Consider the following 21,635-nt stretch of genomic DNA (forward strand, 5'->3'; position numbering starts at 1 on the left):
ACTAAGTGAAAAGTGAAAATTGATGCACATACATTTGAATACAGGAACTACTAATATATATATGTGATCAGAAATAATGATATTAAACATTATATGAAGGGGTCGGGATGAAATTGTGCCAAAAGCTTCATTTCCCATATTTTGAGTTAGATGATTTTCAATATCCAATCAAATCCACAAATAATAATGTATTTTATAATAACAATATTTTTGGTTTTACCGTTACTTTGGTTCATCAATAAGTAATAATACTTGGTATCTCATGGAAAGCCATACATTGCATTTCCTGAAACGTAGTTTTAAAATACTATTACAACAAAAATTGTGGCTTGGCACTATTTCATTCCGACCACTGTATATAATAAGCAATTGGAAACACTTCACTTGGATGGGCTACTTTTATAAATCAATAAAGCAATATTTCAACTTAAAAATGACCTAAACTAGTCGTTGTAATATTTGAAATAATAAAGGGTACTTTAAGTTTCAATATTGTTTTATTAATTAATAAGCAAATAATATCCTTATTTATACCATCAGAAATAGATATTTTAAAATTGAGATCTCTCACAAACAGTAGCTATGGTTTTAAACTATGCTCCTATGATTATCATCATTATTATAAGTGTATTTCTCTTCATAAACAATTGATCCAATGATACGCAATATTATTTTCCAAAATGATTGGGGAAGGACACACAGGTACAGCCCGCCACTATTCTCCCCTCAAATTTTGATTCATATCATGGGGCAAAAAGGTGGTTATGCTACTTTGACTTTTGAACTCCAGTTCAATTTCCAGAGCAAACACTTAATAAAACAAGGCATTTCGAATTTACATAGAATGAAAAATTATTTCCAAAAAACAATGAAAAAGGGAATGGAGCAGAATCATTTCTTCTTCACCCCTCCAATTATAAGTTTTTGCGCCGGTTGCACAAAAGCCGGTCAAATTTCAATCGAGATTGATTCCACGATAACCAATCAGAGAAGCAGTCTTTTCAAAAAACCTCCTCTGATTGGTTATAGTAAAATGATTCACTTAGTTGCTTTTGTGCAACTAAGCCAATGTGTGCTTGAAATTTTTAATTTTGCTCTCTTATTGGAGTTTGAAAGCTCATCAATATCAAGATGATTTCAATAGAGGTCATGTTTCTTCGTTTTTCTTGCAGACCAGCTTGCTGTTAGTGTTTCGACTGGCGATGCTGCAAGGAGGACTGCCAAGGTTCTCTAGCCAAGATAATCCTTCTGCCTTCCATCCATGTCCACATGTCAGGTTGGTATCAATCAAAATAATTATTATTTATCAATTATTCACATAATTATTAAATATCGTGGCACCGAGCTCCGCTCTGGAGTACAAAATCATATAAAATTTATTACGAAAGAAGAAATTATAATATATTTTTTAGTTCATTCAGAAAGGTTCTATCTAATCACAGTGGATGAAGATTAATTCCCAGAGGAATGCAAAAATTTCTCTCACAAGAGCATGTTGAATTTCAATCCAAATCAGAGAAGACCATTTCAAAAGGATAGCTTAACAGATTGGTTCTGATCAGGATTAAAATTGAACCGGCTCTTATACAACCGGCACTGAATGATTACAAAAGTTCAACAGCTGAGTCATAATTTTGTCTTAGTTGCAAACACATGCACTCGCTCACTCACTTCCATCATCAACAGACGACAAAATTTCCAGCTGTTTTTCCAAGAACATATTCATCCTTTCAATGTCCTTCAGCGTGTTATCCCAGGGTTGAGACCTAGTGCAATCGGATTTTTATATCATAAACCTACTTTCTTTCAAATTTCGTGAGAATCGTTAAAGCCGTTTACGAGATCCGGTCACATACAGAGCATATGAGCTTAATAAACAGAAATTGCTCGTTTAATAGTATAGGATCATGATTATTTATCAATCATTATCAATTGAAATAATTTTTTTCAAACTTGAATCAATTGCTCATTATGAATAGATCATTTCATGCAGGCATAATTTTTAAAGGAGGAACCCTTGATTTAGTAGCCCTTTAGTCACTTCCAAAATTTCCTATTGAACAACCTGAATGAGTCATGTACATTCTTCAGTAAGTTTCCATGTTTTAAAAGTTCTAATGCATTCTTGAAGGGGAATCGTTGATTTTGTAACCATTCAGTCTCTTTTTTTATTGGACAACCTGAATGAGTCATGCACAGTGGCAATTTCCCATGTATTCAGAGTTATCACTTATTTGAAACTACTCATAAATCCAAGTAGTTGCTTACGACAAGATTATAAATGTTGGTTTGGAGTGATAAAAATGTAGCAGTTCTCGAGAGAGGCAAATAAGACCAATTTATCACAAAAATGTTTCCGAGTTGCAACTGAAGGAACTCATGAGCGAGTTTTTACTTGGAATAGGCGAGCTGAAAACTAACCATCTCTGGTTCTGCACGTTGTTGCCGGAGTTTAATTTCCAACAGGAATTATTATTATTGTGAGCAGTGTAATACCTAACCTACCTTACGCAAGACGTATGGCTCAATTTGCTACTGACTTCTTCATATTCTCCTCTATTCCACTATTTATTCTTCTTATTGTTGTTATTCTCCTCCTGCTTGTTCCTATTCTCTACGCTTTCACGACTTTCCCTTGTTCACTGTCTCATTCTTTTTCTATCTCTTTACTTTTTTTCTACTATCGTTGGTTTCTTCCAGTCTTACACCTAGAACCTTTTTCCACTACTTGCATCTCAACTTTAGACCTCCTTATCAAGTTTTCCTCTATACCTCCATTAGCTGCATTATTGTTCTTACTTCTTCTTCTTCTTCTTCGTCTTCGTCTTCTTTTTCTTCTTCTTCTTCTTCCTCTTCTTCTTCTTCTTCTTCTTCTTCTACTTCTTCTCCTTCATCTTTTCATCCTTTCCAATCATCTTCTTCTTTTTCTTATCCCTGTTCTTGTACATGCTCTTGTTCTTCTTTTTCCTCCATTTCTCTTTCTGCTTTCCCGATGCTTTCTTTTATTCCTCTATTACTTTGAGTCCTCCTCCCCCTTCTTGTCCTGGCATTCCTTCTTCATCCCCTTCTTCATCCCTTAGCACCCGTCTCAGCCTTCATACTCACCCTCTCTTCTTCTCCTTCCTATTCTCACTCTTTTCATTCTCTTACACGTTTTTCTCATTCTGCAGTACTTCATTCAGAAATGGAGCCAAGCACTGATCCCCAACTCCATATTTCTTCATTTGGAGATCCCGCCTTTTTACTTATTTCGGTCAAAACAACTTTTTTCTTTTCCTACAGTTACGTTGAAAAGTGGCCATTGCTGCACTGATTACAGAATGCAAAGAATCACTTTTCCGCTCTAGTGCGGGAAAAATTTTTCTGCACTCCAGATTTGCAACATGGCAACGCAAAATACTTAGTAGGTTATATGGAGCAACAGTGCAGCAAAATCAAAATGAAGTTGGTAACAGTGACTGCTGTGGCTGCTATAGTGAGCAGAGGTGCAACCAAGCACAACGCGCTAATTATTACTATTATATTATATTATAACGAGGACAGCAACAGCACAGTGCCACCACAGCACACACCACACAGCCGCCTCGCCATTCAAACACTACTAAGTTATTTGATGGATTTCAGGCAATTTTACCCATAATTACCCACTTTTCATATTCAATGGTAACTGTAGGAAAAACTTAATGTGAAATACGTGCGCAAAGTTCCTCTGCTGCACTCAACAAACCATTCCATGTAAATGTTTCTTTCGGTGCAGCAAACTGTCACTTTGCGCACTAGTTGCACAAATAACTATTGTTCGCTTCTCATTCTTGCTGGTTTCTCTCTCATCATGTCTTGTTTCTTCGTATCACTTGGCTCCTTTCTCTCCAAATGTGTTTATCACTTAGCGAGACAACTTACTGAATTTTTATAGTAGCTGACATCTAAAGCTACAAAACTATAGTGATCCACTTCACGTTAGTGATATTAAATCAGTGGATAGGTATGGCAGGGTTGCCAATTCTCTGTTTAATTCACCGTCTTCCATGTTGTAGATAGCTGTGATTGAAGCTATTCCAGTTTATCTGTTATTATGTTAATCATTGTTGATCAATCATGATTAGTTTAATTTTGAATATTTATTACATATTCACCAAAAATATATTTTTCCTACAGTTACGTTGAAAAGTGGCCATTGCTGCACTGATTACAGAACGCAAAGAATCACTTTTCTGCTCTAGTGCGGGAAAAATTTTTCTGCACTCCAGATTTGCAGCCCTCGCCTACGGCTCGGGCGTAAACGTTTCTTCGGTGCAGCAAACTGTCACTTTGCGCACTAGTTGCACAAATAACTATTTCCTCATTATTTCATGAGAATATTAGATTTCTAGAATTCTTAAAAAATAATGAGATTAATTCTTATAATAATTGAGATTTATAAGCTCCAATAATTGAGATTTCATATTCTGGTACTGTAGTTCATGTACTTGTAGTTCTGGTACTATTTCATATTTATATCTATCAAATGATTCGGCAGCAGTGCTAAGCTAGAGAAGGAGAGAGCTCGAATGAAAGCACTAAAATCTACTTTGTCCAATATTAAAGACAAGAATGGCAATCCAATGTTGATATAAAATTCCAAGAGTTGGCTGGTGTATGATAATGACATGACCTAAACTTCCTCCATGAACAACTAACCTGAACTGTTCACTCAGTTTTTGAACTTTAAGTTGACAATCTTTATGGATGGGTAAGGATATTATAAATTGTGATGATATCATTAATTAATGTTTTGTAGTGGAAGTAATTCTGGGATTGATATCCTATATTGATTAAAACAGAGTAGAAATCTCACAACCTTTCTCTGATTGGGGCATTGATTAACTACTCACGGATACTACACCATTATCATTCCTTCATAATTATCTCTAATAATTTTATTAAAACTTAATGATGGTGAAGCATTGCCCATTCTCAATTCTAACATCATACAATCTGAGACTTGTTTGCTCAATAGCACTTCATGTGAACTATATGTTATGAATTAACTGGAATTATTGTGTATTGTTTTATCTCAGTGGCGCCATTTCACCAAACTGCTAGGGGGGGGGGGCAAAACCAAGAGGTATGAATGATGGTGGGGGAGAAATATCCCCAAATGATAGAGAGTCCTGGGTTTTTCCTCATAAATTTTACATTCGAAGATGTTATTATATGCTTTATTTTTCCAGTTTCATACAAAACAGGGGCCTAAGCCCCCCCTGCCACCCCACTCATGACGCCCCTGTTTTATCTGCAATTGAATAGTGTTTGTGGTGGATCTGTTATTGACCTTTTTCTTATTATTTTCACATGGTTGTAATAACAAGATTCATTCATCCACGTCATCTAGGTTCAACTTTGAACCCAAGTGCTTCCTTATTGTCTTACACTAGCACCCCGATTCCATTCACAATCAACCACCGTTAAACGACACAAACTTAGTGCGTAAAACGGTTTGAAAAAGTTCATTCATTCAGGTTTTCATTGAGAGCAAAAAGAGGGTGTAAAAGAAAGCGACTGTTTTAAATGGGCCGTGATTAGCCAAATAAAGTGGGCTGAGATTGCATACAGCTGTTTCCGGGGGAGTTGCGGTGGTGAAGGAGGAGGAGTACGAGGAGGAGGAGGAGGAGGAGGAGGAGTGAAATGACGAGAAGGATTTGGAGGAGGACGAGGAGGAGGTGGCTTGTGAGTAGGAGAAAGGGGTGGTAGGCCACTCAAAGAACAATGCTGTTATTTCCAGGGTTGGAACAGTTGAGAAAAAACCTGGAAAAGCCAGTCAACTCGAGGGTTATTCTGTCTCAGTCTTGTATGGAGTGTGGAATGCTGTGCTTCATGTAGGCTACTATTGTTCTCTATTCCCCATGTTAATTTTACACATTCGAGATAATGAATTGTGATAGAAGGTTGAATGAATCATCTGTGAATTGAGAGTAATAGAGAAAATCATTATGAAGTATGAGAGGATTAATTTTCTGAAGATCAAACTACGTTTGCTACTGATAGAAAGGGTGACATTATTACTTTCCTTGCCCTATTACCATAGGTAAGGAGAGTATTGCTTTCCGAAAAAATTGAGGTACCTCAATAATTTCTAAATTTCTATACGTTTCAAGGTCCCCTGAGTCCAAAAAGTGGTTTTTGGGTATTGGTCTGTATGTGTGTGTGTATGAGTGTATGTGTGTGTGTATGAGTGTATGTGTGTCTGTGTACACGATATCTCATCTCCCAATTAACGGAATGACCTGAAATTTGGAACTTGAGGTCCTTACAATATAAGGATCCGACACGAATAATTTCGATCAAATGCAATTCAAGATGGCGGCTGAAATGGCGAAAATGTTGTCAAAAACAGGTTTTTTCGCGATTTTCTCGAAAACGGCTCCAACGATTTTGATCAAATTCATACCTAGAAAAGTCATTGATAAGCTTCATCAACTGCAAGTCCCATATCTGTAAAAATTTCAGGAGCTCCGCCCCATCTATGCAAAGTTTGATTTTAGATTCCCAATTATCAGGCTTCAGATACAATGTAAACGAAAAATTTCGAGTGGAAAAGATTGAGCTTAAAAATCTCTTCAATTAATGTCCAGTAACATTTTCACCGAAAATTAAAAAAGTTTGAAATTTGAGGAAATGTGATTATTCAATTGCAAACTGTTGGCAAATGTTGATTCTATTAAATCATTCACTATGAAGAAATAGCAGACTCCGTGTGTCTGCAGCGCAATCAAACCAATTATTAGGCTTCAGATACAAATAAAAAAAAATTCAAGTGGAAAAGATTGAGCATAAAAATCGCTACAATTAATGTTCCGTAACATTTTCACCTTAAATTGAAAATAAGCTTGAAGTTCCAGAATATAAGAATATCAAATTGCAAACTGTTGGCAAATGTTGATTCTATTAAATCATTCACTATGAAGAAATAGCAGACTCCGTGTGTCTGCAGCGCTATTGTCCTGTCACCAGCTGGCTTGATCTTTGAATAGTACTTAGTAGACTTGAGATGCACGTGAACACTAGCGTCAGTTGATCAATTTTCATAACGGCAAGGAAAGTTGTGTGAGTGTGCAAAACCATATTTTTTTTAAACTAGCTGGTAACCCGTTCTTCGCAAGGGTCTAACCAGAACTTGACAAACTGAAAACATGACATACTGAAACCATGAATAATTCAAAATAGGCCTATAACCATCCTTGGTAAATTAATATGTAAAATTCCAAGTAAATCAGTCGAGTAATAAGGTCGTGATGATGCGTTATTCATGGATTTTCTATGCTATACATAAGCCGATTGTTTTTTAAATTATATTATTGATTATGAAAAAACGGAACCTCCCTAACTCAACCCACCCTTCCACTTTCATTATTGAACCCAACCTCAACTTTATTGGTGAAGGCTACTCATATGGAGAATGAGAATCAGGAGTACCCTTTTTTCATCTACATTTTTATCAAATAGAATGAAGATGAGCAAAGAGTATTCCGATCCCCAATTATCATGAACAACATTCTATATTCATCTAAACTTACTGACAGGATGAACTGGAATCTAGAAGAACTGAGATACTAACAGTGAGAAATCTGATAGATTCGTTCGTGTATGATAGTTGAACTCTATTCACTAGTAGTTCTGTGAACAGTAGACCTCACGCAGTATTCTCATCCACAAGTATCTGATTGAAACTATAGGCTTATGGAAATACACAATAGACTGGCTTCTTCACACATCTGTGTAATCACTTGTCAGCTGATTTATGATGAATAGTTCTGTAGTCTGATTTTTACTTTCCTTGCACTTTTACAATGGTTAAGGAAAGTATTTCTTTCCGAAAAAAATTAAGGTACCCAAATTTCAAAATTTCTATACGTTTCAAGGTCCCCTGAGTACAAAAAAGTGGTTTTTGGGTATTGGTCTGTATGTGTGTGTGTGTGTGTGTGTGTGTGTGTGTGTGTGTGTTGTGTGTGTGTGTGTGTGTGTGTGTGTGTGTATGAGTGTATGTGCGTGTACACGATATCTTATCTCCCAATCAACGGAAAGACTTGAAATTTGGAACTTGAGGTCCTTACAATATAAGGATCCGACACGAATAATTTCGATCAAATGCAATTCAAGATGGCGGCTGAAATGGCGAAAATGTTGTCAAAAACAGGTTTTTTCGCGATTTTCTCGAAAACGGCTCCAACGATTTTGATCAAATTCATACCTAGAAAAGTCATTGATAAGCTTCATCAACTGCAAGTCCCATATCTGTAAAAATTTCAGGAGCTCCGCCCCATCTATGCAAAGTTTGATTTTAGATTCCCAATTATCAGGCTTCAGATACAATGTAAACGAAAAATTTCATATGCAAAAGATTGAGCATGAAAATCTCTACAATTAATGTTCACTAACATTCTCACCTAAAATTGAAAATAAGCTAGAAATTCGAGAAAATTTGATTATCTAATTGCAAACTAATTGCAAACTAATTGCAACTGTTGATTCTATTATATGATTCAATATGAAGAGATAGCAGACCTCGTGTGTCTCCAGCGTTATTGTCCTGTCACCAGCTGGCTCAGATCTTTGTTTATGAGTAGACTTGAGATGTGCGTGAACACTAGCGTCAGGTGATCAATTTTCATAACGGCAAAGGAAGTTGTGTGAGTGCGCCACACCAGATTTTTACTCTAACATTGGCTTATGAAGGAGGCTCCTTTTTCCTTTTATATTATTCTTGAAATGCAAAATTTCCAAAAACCTTGTATATACATCGACGCGTAATTAAAAAAGGAACATACCTGTCAAATTTCATGAAAATCCTTCCATGAGTGCATCCTATGAGTCCTTTTATCCTTTGATAAGTGCATCCAGCATTGATTTTCCTGCATTCCAATGCAATGCGATAATTTTCCCGTGCAGACTTGATTAGCCAGAGGCATTGAGGAGCGGTACTTAGACGGAAGGATATCCGATTGATACGTTTCCGATCCTTGTTTTGATACACAAGCTAGCTCGTCAAGCTATCAAGCTATCATATGAACAGTTTGGCATGCTATCCAGATTGTATCTAGTGTTGGAAAGTAGTCGTCCAACTAATAGCCTAACTGTCAAATAAATTTACAAATAGGACAATCAGAAAGACCTTCTTCATCTGTATGTATTGTTCAAAAATGTGGTTCATTTAGCCAGTGAACACCAGATCTCTGTGATATATTTTTCGCCACACTGCACAGAAAGCAGCTGTTTTCCAGTCCGTACGTAGATCTGAAAGACCTTGTTTGCAGACGACGTCAGAAAAGGGTTTCTTTTCCGGGCTAGGCCAGAAAGTTGTCTCTTTCCAGCCGCTCATGGAAGTAGTTAATAAGTCATCTGCTAGATCGGGCGAGTGGCCACTTTCATCATCAGCTGAAGTAGCCATGATTTCAGTTCCAGTTTCGAATCAAACTTATTCGCTTCGCAACCAGTTTTATTCAATTATTTATCGTTGATTAGTGCATTCCAAATTTTCAAAAATGCTTGAAGATGACTGTGGTATTCCAAGTGAAATTTTAAAAGAATCTGAAATCCTGACTGCAAATCTTCTACCACTAAAATCAAGAGATAGGTACGATAGCTTAACGAGTATTCTTTATTTTGTATTCTTTATTTATTTTGTCAGCAATACCTGTAGTGTGGCGAAAAATATCGTTCGCACCACGGGCAAAAATGTTTTTCCAGTTCTCAATCTTTTCTAGTCCTCGGCCTACGGCCTCGGACTTGAAAACCGATTTCGATGAAAGGTAGCTGCTACTACCTACCTTCTTTATTCAGGTGGAACCTGAATGAAAGTGGCTGCATGGATTGATTTTTAATTCAACTTCCATTTGAAAAATTCTTCATCAAGATGATGTTGGATAACCTCAGTGCTCTCCAGGCTCCAGTTGTGTTATGATACCAATAAGCATAAGCTTGATTTTTAGCAGTTTAAGTTTATTCAAAAGTCACGCTTAGCCGACCTCAGGCGGTCAGGATTCATTATAACATGCTATATTGAAATTTATCTACAATAAAACAGAACAAAAATCTATTACCGCGTTTCGCCGTAAATGCGCAACATATTATAAACATATGAACATTTTAACATTTAAACATTGAGAGAAATACCAAACCGTCGACTTGAATCTTAGACCTCACTTCGCTCGGTCAATAAAGAAACGTGGTCTCCATGAGATACCTCTCATGCAGTTATTGAATCCTATTATATTCAACATAAGAAGAATCTATCAAAAGCAGATATATTCAACATAATCTCAGGATTTGTGTATTCTTCAGGATCTGTGTATAATATTATGCATATATTGCTCAGTATATAATATTGGAATTGACTTATCCACATAATACATCATTATTCTAGTACATGAAGACCTATCAGTGATATGATCTGGAGATTATTGAGATAATCTTTCAAATTTTCTGGAAGATCAAGAGAAGAGCGCAACAGTGGATGTATCAAGTGAATCTGGAGTCGGGAATTGAATGTGGAATTGAACGATAAAACGGGAAGAGGAACACTCTAAACAAGGGAATGGATTGCAAGTGTAACAGAATTGAATGGCCGAATAAAATGGCTTGGGAGGGAAGCCATAGACTGACTACTCGCAAACTGTCCTCTAGCGGTGGTTTCGCTAACTTATAACTTTCTCGCACTCTCTTATCGCTTCCTCCCTGATTATTTTCCCTGCTGCCTTCTCACTTTTCCACCTCTCTTCATTCTCTTGGTCACTTCTCCTCTTTCTCCTTTTTTCCACTTCTCCTTCTTCTTCTTCTTCTTCTTCTTCTCTTCTTCTTCTTCTTCTCTTCTTCTTCTTCTTCTTCTTCTTCTTCTTCTTCTTCTTCTTCTTCTTCTTCTTCTTCTTCTTCTTCCTCATATCTTGTTCTAATACAACTTCTACTTCCTCTTCTTATCTTTCCCCAACTTCTTCCCTTTTTCTCCTTTGCCTCTTCTTATTCTTCTCCATCCACTTATCTTTCCCCCCACGCACTCTTTCTCACTCTATTAACTCACACTATTAAACTTCCTCATGAACCACTTTCTCTTCTCCTCCTTAACTTCATTTATATCATCATCTATATCATTCGCGCTTCACGCTCGGCAAGGGGCTTCACCCTCTCCACCCTCAGTGGAGTGGGTTAGAAGCCTCCTCCGCGCTTCACGCTCCGGCTTGGAGTCATTCATATCATTTTTGATATCATCTTTTCTCTTCTTCTGATTTTCCTTCCACTTCCTATTCTTCTCCTTCTTCTTCTCTTTTTCTTCTCATACTTCTTCTTATACTACCTCCATCTGTTCACCTTTCTTTTATTCTTTCTTTCCCCTTCCCTTCTACTTCCAGTTCTTCTCTTTCTCTCCCATCCATCTTCTTTCTTCTTCACCATCTCACAACGTTTTCCTCCACCCCCTGTTACTCCTCCTCCTCCTTCTCCTTCTTCTCTTTCTCCGCCTCCTCCTTTTCCTTCTTCTTCTTCTCCTCCTCCTCTTCCTCCTCCTTTCACCTCCTCCTTCCCATTCTCCTTCTCCTCCTCATTCTCCTCCCTCACCTTCTCCTCCGCTGTCTTCTCCTCCTCCTCCTCCTTCTTCTCATACTCCTCCTCTATCTTCTTCCATTCCTACTCCTCCTCCTTCTTTTTCTCCTCATTCTTCTCCACCTCCTTCTCATCCTTCCTCTTTCCATCCTTCTCCTCCTCCTTTTCCTACTACTGCTCCTCCTTCACCTCCTCCTCCACCTCCTTCTTCTCCCTCTCCTTCTCCTCCTCCTCCTCCACCTCCTTCTTCTCCCTCTTCTCCTCCTCCTCCTTCTTCTCCCACTCCTCCTCCATCTTCTTCCATTCCTTCTTCACCTCCTCCTTCTCCTCATTCTCCTTCTCCTCCACCTCCTCATCTTTCTTCTCCTTCTCCCTCACCTCCTACTTCTACCACTACTGCTCCTCCTACTCCTCATTCACCTTCTCCTCCACCTCCTAATCCTTCTTCTCCTTCTCCCTCTCCTCCTCCTTCTACTACTACTGTTCCTCCTCGTTCTCCGCCTCCTTCCATTCCTTCTCTCAGTAACATGTGTTGTATCCACTGGATATTAAAGCCTCCCCTCCCTCTTTCTATCTTGGACACCCCTTCACTTCTTCTCCTACTCCCTCACCTCTTTTTCTACCTCCTCCTCATCCTCCTGCTCCTAGTCCTTCCCTTCTCTTCCCTCAATCCCACCCTTCACTCATCCAACTCCTTTCCTACCTTCTTATCCACCTCCTACTCCTCATCCTCCTTCTCTTAGTCAAACGGGTAGTAGCCACTGGGTATTAAATTCCTCCCTCCCAGCCCCACAATGCTGAGCACACCGTAGACACTTGAGATTTGGAAACCCTGTGTTACCAACCTTTGAGAGCGGAAATTCCCTGAAATCGGCTACCGAATGAACTGTGGCAAGGTGTGGTTGAGTTGGGAGTAGATAAGAAGGCGAGAATGGTTTAATTGAGTGTGAATTCCACAAATTAAACGTATGATTCGGCGATTGCTTCTGCAGCTGAGAGATAGGCCGACTTCCATTGAGTAATGATTCTCCTAATTCATTGAACTATAATTGGTGGAATTTTCGTTGCAATTTCGATAGAGTTTCGGATAGATTTTCCGTCGATACTTTCTTCTAAAATCTGAGGAAGGAATAAGGTGTGATATTTTGTTTCTCCTGAATGATAGGCTATTATACCAAAAAATAATTGAATCAATGGAATTATAGTCACTGAAGGACCGGTTTCGGAGCTCGGGATTAATTTTAGCTAAGTCCTAGACTTTAAACAGCTGGAGTCAGGAAATTGGCTTTCCAAAACCGGGCGTAGTAGCAGCTTTTATAACAGTAGTCGTAGTTTTTATTTTCTCATTTATATAATTGGAAACGTTTTTCCTTGACGAAATTAGACATTCCCAAATAGTTCAAAATAGCTGAAACTTTTCTATTTTTTCTCTTTCAAATTCTGTGTTCTTTTCTAGTTTTTTGAAATTTAATTCAAACGTGACTAAGACAATGACTGCGACTACGCCCCGTTTTGGAAAACCAATTTTTTGACTCCAGCTGTTTGAAGTCTAGGACTTAGCTGAATCCCGAGCTCGGAAAGTGACCCTTAATGTATTGTAGATGACTTGAAATATGCGATGATTTTCTACTTCAGAAATCGATATGCAGTATTTGGGAGGTGAACATAATTGACCGAGCGAAGTGAGGTCTAAGATTCAAGTCGACGATTTGGCATTTCTCTTAATGTTTAAATGTTTAAATCTTTGAATGTTTATATGATTTTTGTTGCGCATTTACGTCGAAACGCGGTAATAGATTTTCATGGAATTTGACATGTATGTTCCTTTTTAAATTGCGCGTCGACGTATATACATTGACCTGTACAAGGTTTTTGGAAATTTTGCATTTCAAGGATAATATAAAAGGAAAAAGGAGCCTACTTCATACGGCAATATTAGAGTAAAAATCAGACTATAGAATTATTCATTATAAATCAGCTGTCTAGTGAACTACAATACTACCGCTTTAAGGTCTTTGGTTGCAGCCAGACCTGATAACAGCGCTCACACTCACATTCCGGGACGACACGTCACAATACGATAGAACATAACAACAGCAGGTCAATGTAACTTAATGAGTGCGAGGTCTACTGTTCACAGAACTACTAGTAGAACTGATACAAACCTGGTTGTCTGTGTAGAACAATGAATAATTGGGTCGTTTCAAAATCTTTGTACCAAATTTGTAGTTTAAACAAGGCAAATGAACTACAGTGACCTTTGAATTACATCGAAACACTCACTTGTATTATTTCCCTGCAAAGTACTTTCAGATACAAATACTGTTGCTTCACGCAAGTGACTCACACCAAGGTACTTGCTTTTCAACAGGCCTCGTGGAAGCAACCTTGAAAAACATTAAATAAGTCCAATTTGAAATGGTGAAATGAACATCAATCAGACTTGAGCCGCCCTTTTGTTGCACTACACTCTCAATCTGCCGAAAGGCTCCTCATTGGAAAATGTGACTATTCATTTGAAAACTGTTGGCAACTGTTGATTCTGATAAACGATTCACTATGAAGAGATAGCAGACCTCGTATGTCTCCAGCGTTATTTATAAGCTTTGTTTATAAGTAGACTTGAGATGCCCGTGAACACTAGCGACATGTGATGAATTTTCATAACGGCAAGGAAAGTTGTGTGAGTGCGCCAAACCAGATTATTCTAAAAGAAAATACGATAGACTATAAATTAATGATAAATTTTGGATTTAGTTTGTAAAAATTTTTGTTTTAGAAGAATAGGAAATTGGTACTCATTGTCTCTATGGAGAAGTATCATAATACTATAAACTTGATGAATTTATTGATTATCTATAGAAATTCCTAATCTATGATGAGAAATCAGGCTTACAATGATTATCAATCAATTTATATATATTGTTCCATTCTTGGCATTCTCTTATTTTCTAAGTTCAAACCCGATTCTCTAGAACATCTGAAAAAACGATGACTGTACCTTGAGCAGTCATGAACTCCAATTTTGGAAGCAATAAGAACCATACAACAGCCTATTGCACCCACTAAGCCAATAAAAGAGCTAACAACAAAACAAATAACAATTCAGGTCTTCTGCAATTTCGCAGCCTACAATGTGATCGTAAGCCCTAATTCTTTATTCTCTTTATTCGTGGTAATCTTTTTCAACTCCTCTTCCTCCTCCACCACTCTTTCCCCAATATTTTCCCCAATATTACTGTAATGATAACTTATTCACTCCTGCTCTTTTTCTTTGTTTCACGTCTCATTTTTCGAACTCTCCTTCTTGCTTCAACTGCCTTTTTTCCATTCATCTCCTCCATCCATTCCTCAAGTATAACACCTGATAACATTGCTATTTTATTTTTGTATATAACACAATATATTATCAATTCATTCCGTAACAAAGCATAATTCTTCATTCATTCCATCAACATATTCTACAATAATAATTCTTTATCTCAAACTCTCAAACTTTAAATTCATGAATTGGTTGGTTCCTTTGTTAGTTATTTAAAGATAGCATTTATCCATTCATTTTATTTTTCATAATTTTTACAAAGAAGCACTGATTGGGAAAGAAAAACTGAGGATACTCCTTCTAATATTTCTCTCCCAAATTTAGATAACATTTAAAAAGTCCGAAATAGGGTTATGATTCCACTTTTCTAAAATTTAGTCCATTTTCACTGAAAAACAACGAGAACTTGGAATTCAAATTTTGATGATTGAAAACAGAATAAAAAACAAAAATATCCCATTCAAATTACCATTAATTGGGGAATTTTTGCGTAATTTGATAAAATTCAGAGCCAGAAAAAACACAAATCACTATTGAGCACAGCTTAGATAATTTCAATCATCGATAGTTAATGATTGTAAAGTCAAAGATAACAGAATCTTATCGATCCAGCCATTACAAAAGCAAGGAAGACTGTGACAATCATCAACTGAGATATATAAAATAATTCTCCATAGAGCCCTACTTTGGTATTATAAAGTTAACTTGCCGTTGTACATCATATCTATCGTTTCGCAAAATAATAAGATCTCAACAGGAATTATCTCATGAAATGAATAATTATGAATTCAACCAGCCAGCCTAGACATTCTATATTATCATATTCTATTATTATTATTAATTCAAACATAAATAACGTTGCATTTTTCATTCTTCCTGTTCATCTCCAATTAACTTCTTCTTACAACCTAAAAGTTCCCTGATATTTAATTTTAATTTCGTTTGTAAAATCATCAATGCTACATTCAACTCTCCATCCGTCCCCACTCTTCATTTCAGCTTTATGTGCCGTAACATGCATGAATAGAAGATCTAATCTGATCTATCTTATTCCACTAATTATTCTCATCTATCTCTTCTGTAGTTTGTGAAACATCTTGCAGCATACTCTCTCACTCTTGAACCAGTCCCCAATTTTCTAATCATATCCTTCGTTCAATCCATTCTTTCATTTCTACCCTTTCCACCCTTCAATGCTTTGTTGAAACCCCATTGCCTTCACCAGCAACACTTCTATTGCTTTGACTTGATTTCACACCCAAGCGACCACATTTTTACAATCGTCTGTTCCTTTCTCAATGTAAGGAATTTAATAAACGCCTTTCCGTCTCTCTTCGTACTACTCACTACTTCCTCTATGTTTTGTTCTCCCTCTCTCACACTCTCTTCTTATTCTTCTCCCTCTCTCACACTCTCTTTTTATTCTCCTCTCTCTTTCACTATCACAAATATCAAATATCTCTTTCTCCTAAAAGGAGTGGTATAACCATAGTTCTGTTACAAGTGCAATAATATTCTTCTCTATAGTGGATTTTACGTTATAATGGCAGTGGAGAACCACAGCTTTGCTGATTCTCTGCCTCGTAACCGACATCTATAGAATAATGCTGATACCAGTAATATCAACTGTTCATCCTCGTTGAAAATGATAAATAATATATTCTATTTGTCAAGAGAATATTCTTCAATGATTAAATAATAATAATAATATTATTTAACGGAAATCCAAATTAAATGCTGTAAATCACTCCGAAGACTTCTGCTACTGCAAATATTGACAACAGGGTAAACAGTTACATGGAAATTTGATGAGCGCTACTATTCAAAAATTATTAATATCGTAATAGTTTAATATCTCAATGGATAAATATTTTTTTTTAATTATTAATTAATCCAAAATAATCTGGATTCTCGTTCAATTTTAATTATTTATCCATTAGCATTTGAAAAATTGCAATATCTCAGTAATTTCCATCTGTAGATTGAGGAATACATTTTTGTTAGTGTGATGGGATATTTTGATAGTCAATTATATCTCGACATTGTTCGTCCAATGTTGATCAAATACAACCGCTATGATGATTTGAACCTTACCATAGTTCACATTCTTTGTTTCTATTCACTGTCACTGTTTGATAACGCTTTCCACTTATTCTTCTTCTATATTTTGTCACGTTATTTTTTATATTTAAATAACGATTAGCCTCCTGCTTGGCATCAGTCGGTAGAGCATGAAATATTTTAATAATTATAAAAATTAGGACGTGGTTTTTAATAGGATACAGTCTCATAAAAATCTTTATAGGCCCAGATATGAGTTTCCACAATAATTCTGATAATTCATTAAAATATATATATATAATACTTATCCTATAGTATTAAGGAATTAAAATGAATCGCACACCATAAACAATTTGATACATATATAAACAAATATTGCAAAAAATAAATCAGAGCAAAAAAGTAAAGTAAAGTAAATTCGTATGGCTTTTGTTGGTAGGGAGTCCCTTGCGGGAAGGTCCCACCGCCTGAATATATCATTTTAGCCGGTCAATGGGCCTTACGACTGTCATACTTCAGCCGGGACCGACAATTAACGTGCCCATCCGATAACACGGGAGTGATCTGGTTAAAAAATATATAGAGCGATAAAAAATATATAATATAAAAATAGAATAATAATCGAAATCAATAAAATATCACAGGCTAAATACTATTCTCTAAATTCTACAGTACGAAACGTTACCATGTGCTTTTATTTTATGATCATATGCATCTATTTGCATGTAGCTGCGATATCAGCTTGCTAATACTTGTCGACTTGGACAATTCCATTAGAAATAGATTTCTTAAAATCAGCTTGATAAATTGACAACCGATAATCCAAATATATATATTAAATTCTATGGTATCTAATAGATTTCTTTGTAATGAATATATATTTTATCTCAGGGTACGAGATTCGGCACCTGACGGAATAAATAGAGCAATTCATCTAGTGAATCAGAGCTACAACAAACTATCGCAAATTATATTGCAGAAATTAATGATCATATGAATGTGTATTAACAGCCTAGGTTTTATACTTCTTTGATTTATAGGACTTCTGATATGTAGATTGATTAGTTATTCTTCTAATAAAATACCTTTAATACTACATTTACTTGTGCAAGTATTTTTTACCAAATTCTTAATTTATTAGAAACCCTTTCGACGAGCTAGCTTTGATTCTTATTTTATTTTCGAAGCACTGAGGGCGCCCTATCACTATTTCAATATTTTTCACTCACGTGTCGAAATCTTCTTATGAGCTGCAGATGTCGATCCAACTCTTGGTGGTCCTGGATTATTGTAGCCGGAGTCGTCTCTTCCAAGGGGTTACAAAATTATTTAAAAATGAAAATGACTTTTGCTTTATAAGAGCATCACAAAGTCTTATAAGAAATTTAGTAATTCAATTTCACTTTAAATTATTACAAGATATAGCAAGGTATTACGCTCTATAATTTTTAGTGACCTCTCATGGTGGCATTTGGCAGGCGAGTGTCGGTTCTCCTTTCTCAATTTTACAATTCTCATTTCCGATTTCCAAATTTACATAAAATTTGAATATCCTAGTCCTCCGCCATTCAAGGTTCAAATAGACCGTACTAAAATATTAAATTATTACTTATGTTGTATATTTAATAATGTCTTTGCCTTCGGGCCATATCCAAAACATAGATTATACAACTATTTTATACAAATTCTATTTATTTGTAGAAATATATACAAATATTTTTGAATCAGCTCACTATTAATTGCCGCCTATCGATTGCCATTATGTGATTGATGCATGCAAATTGTTACATTATTCATGCGCCTGGTAACCTCCTATTTCCTTGATACATTTAATTATTTTTATTGGGTTTTTTGAATATGCTCTCTACATGCTAGTTAATTTTTTATATGTTATTATTTGTTTCATGCATCATAATAATTAGCCACGTGAGACCTTTAGTTCCTCAAATTGCATACTGTTTTGCCACAATAAATTTCTGCCAAGGTGTTTGGTCAGATTCTACGTTGCATGGCTCGGTCGATCGTTAGGTCGCCGATCACTAAATGTTTATGCCTAGCCTCAACCTTCAATATTTTACATAATATTATATATTAGCAAAAAATTATTTCAATTCCTCTTAGGCTGTTGTACAGTTTAGCCAGGACAATCTGATATTATCTAATCTTTATGTTATCTCTTTGGCGATATTAGCCAATTACTTCACTTGGACCTATAAATATTTCAGCTAGGCTTCTTATTTATTCATCAGAATTACAATATGTTACAATTTCTAGTATTGTTGCACTCCCTCTCCCTTCACTCTCTTTCTCTCTCTCTCAAAATATCTTATGTAGATGCATAACATTATCTTTAGTTATTACATATTGCTTTTTTCGTATTATATACAGTTCAATAATTATGTTCTCAGTCTATATTATGTGAATTCATCTATAATTTTGCTGTATTGTGAGCTATTGTATATCAGTGTATAAGCCAGTATATATTGTAATCTACATGAATAAAGTACTCAATCAATCAATCTTGTTCATATGTCATTTCCCTTCTTTCCAATCTTATTTTTCCATCAGCCTCTTGAATATTCCCTTTAATATATTTCTTGTTCGTCGAAGTTATACTTGAACATTTTCTTGTTAAGTTTAGTTTGTCATTTCTTCTGTTCTGTTCTCTCGAATTCCTCCATTTCTTTGTATGTTTGCATTCTTCTCTATTCAATTCATACTCTATTCCAATTTTCATTTTTCATGTATTTCTTTTTCTCACTCTTTCTCACCGCAGTTAACATTATCTTTAGTTATTACAAATTGCTTTTTTTGTATTATATACAGCTCAATAATTATGTTCTTAGTCTATATTATGTGAATTCATCTATAATTTTGCTGTATTGTAAGCTAATATATGAGTGTATAAGCCAGTATATATTGTAATCTACATGAATAAAGTACTCAATCAATCAATCTTGTTCATATGTCATTTCCCTTCTTTCCAATCTTATTTTTCCATCAGCCTCTTGAATATTCCCTTTAATATATTTCTTGTTCGTAAAAGTTATACTTGAACATTTTCTTGTTAAGTTTAGTTTGTCATTTCTTCTGTTCTGTTTTCTCGAATTCCTCCATTTCTTTGTATGTTTGCATTCTTCTCTATTCAATTCATACTCCATTCCAATTTTCATTTTTCATGTATTTCTGTTCTCTCGAATTCCTCCATTTCTTTGTATGTTTGCATTCTTCTCTATTCAATTCATACTCTATTCCAATTTTCATCTGTCATGTATTTCTTTTTCTCACTCTTTCTCACCGCAGTTATTTTACTCTCACATCCACTGAATTCCTTCGATAATATTTGAAACCATCTTTCTATCTGAGGGTTGAGGGTTGAGTGTAAGAGTGGGCCGGCTGCGCCCTAACTCCGCCCTCCTGGGTAAAAAAAGCAGTGATTCTATTCTATTATATCGATGGCTTACTTCTAAAACCTTGTAAGTCCAAAAAACCAAATTTTTCAGGAGGCACAAAAAACATAACTATTCTTAATTTAGAGTGAATTTGACAGCAAACCCGTTCTTAACATGATCTTAGAGCCTTATTATTAATATTTAATAAGCTTTTTATTATTTTAATCAGCTTCACAACTATTTATCTGCGAAAAAAGACTTACAAGGTTTTATTCAATTCGGAAATATACTTACAAGGCTTTAGCCGGACATACAAGTTTTTACTATCATTATCTGACTTGAGTTACAAGCTTTCACAAACTAGATTCTTGAGCAATTATTCATAAATATCAAATTATTCACAGATATCACATATCTCATTTATTAATGAATCTCATTTTTATTCAATTCATAATATTTATGAATAATTGCTCAAGAATCTAGTTTGTAAAAGCTTGTAACTCAAGTCAGATAATGATAGTAAAAACTTGTATGTCCGGCTAAAGCCTTGTAAGTATATTTCCGAATTGAATAAAACCTTGTAAGTCTTTTTTCGCAGATAAATAGTTGTGAAGCTGATTAAAATAATAAAAAGCTTATTAAATATTAATAATAAGGCTCTAAGATCATGTTAAGAACGGGTTTTCTGTCAAATTCACTCTAAATTATGAATAGTTATGTTTTTTGTGCTTCCTGAAAAATTTTGTTTTTTGGACTTACAAGGTTTTAGAAGTATGCCATCGATGTGATAGACATACAAGTTTTAAGAATCGCCTACAGAGTGCGCTACAATGCAGCTAGACATACCAGCTTTGGATTATTCGATTCGGCTTGAAAATACGATCATTTTGATACCAAAAAGTCATTTTCGGAAAAATTCGGACTTCGGAGGTTTTAGAAGTAAGCCATCGATATTCTATCTATACTCATCCAATATCCCACACCCATCTCCCACAATCTTCTTCTTCTTCTTCTTCACTTATTTTTTTCCTCTTTCTTCCGACCGTTTTCGGTACTATCGGCAGCAAGCAATATAGATAGCTGACTAGTTGAAATCGGACAGTTATTGGTTTGCCAGTCAGCCAAAATGCCAGGCAGCCTCTGAGTGAACTAAACCACCCGACGCCATGTTATCACTGTAGCAGTGTAGCTCGCAGTAGACGTAGAAACTGCTTCTTGGACTCGGTTGCTCTTTCTGTACGCGCCTGGCATTTCTGAGTGAGTGAGGAAAAATAAGATGAAGAAGAACA

At 35.8% G+C, this 21,635-nt stretch overlaps 1 protein-coding gene across 1 annotated transcript in view; it reads left to right on the forward strand.

The window, feature by feature from the left end:
* The window catches only part of LOC111056747 (protein O-mannosyl-transferase TMTC1), a 397,568-nt gene that overhangs the window by 223,460 nt on the left and 152,473 nt on the right, over positions 1-21,635 (forward strand). Inside the window, 1 exon segment of the mRNA XM_039438835.1 lies at positions 1,173-1,276. Within this exon segment, the coding sequence (XP_039294769.1) occupies positions 1,173-1,276 (104 nt within the window).

This window comes from Nilaparvata lugens, chromosome 12, assembly GCF_014356525.2.
Source record: "Nilaparvata lugens isolate BPH chromosome 12, ASM1435652v1, whole genome shotgun sequence".
NCBI classification, from domain to species: domain Eukaryota; kingdom Metazoa; phylum Arthropoda; class Insecta; order Hemiptera; family Delphacidae; genus Nilaparvata; species Nilaparvata lugens.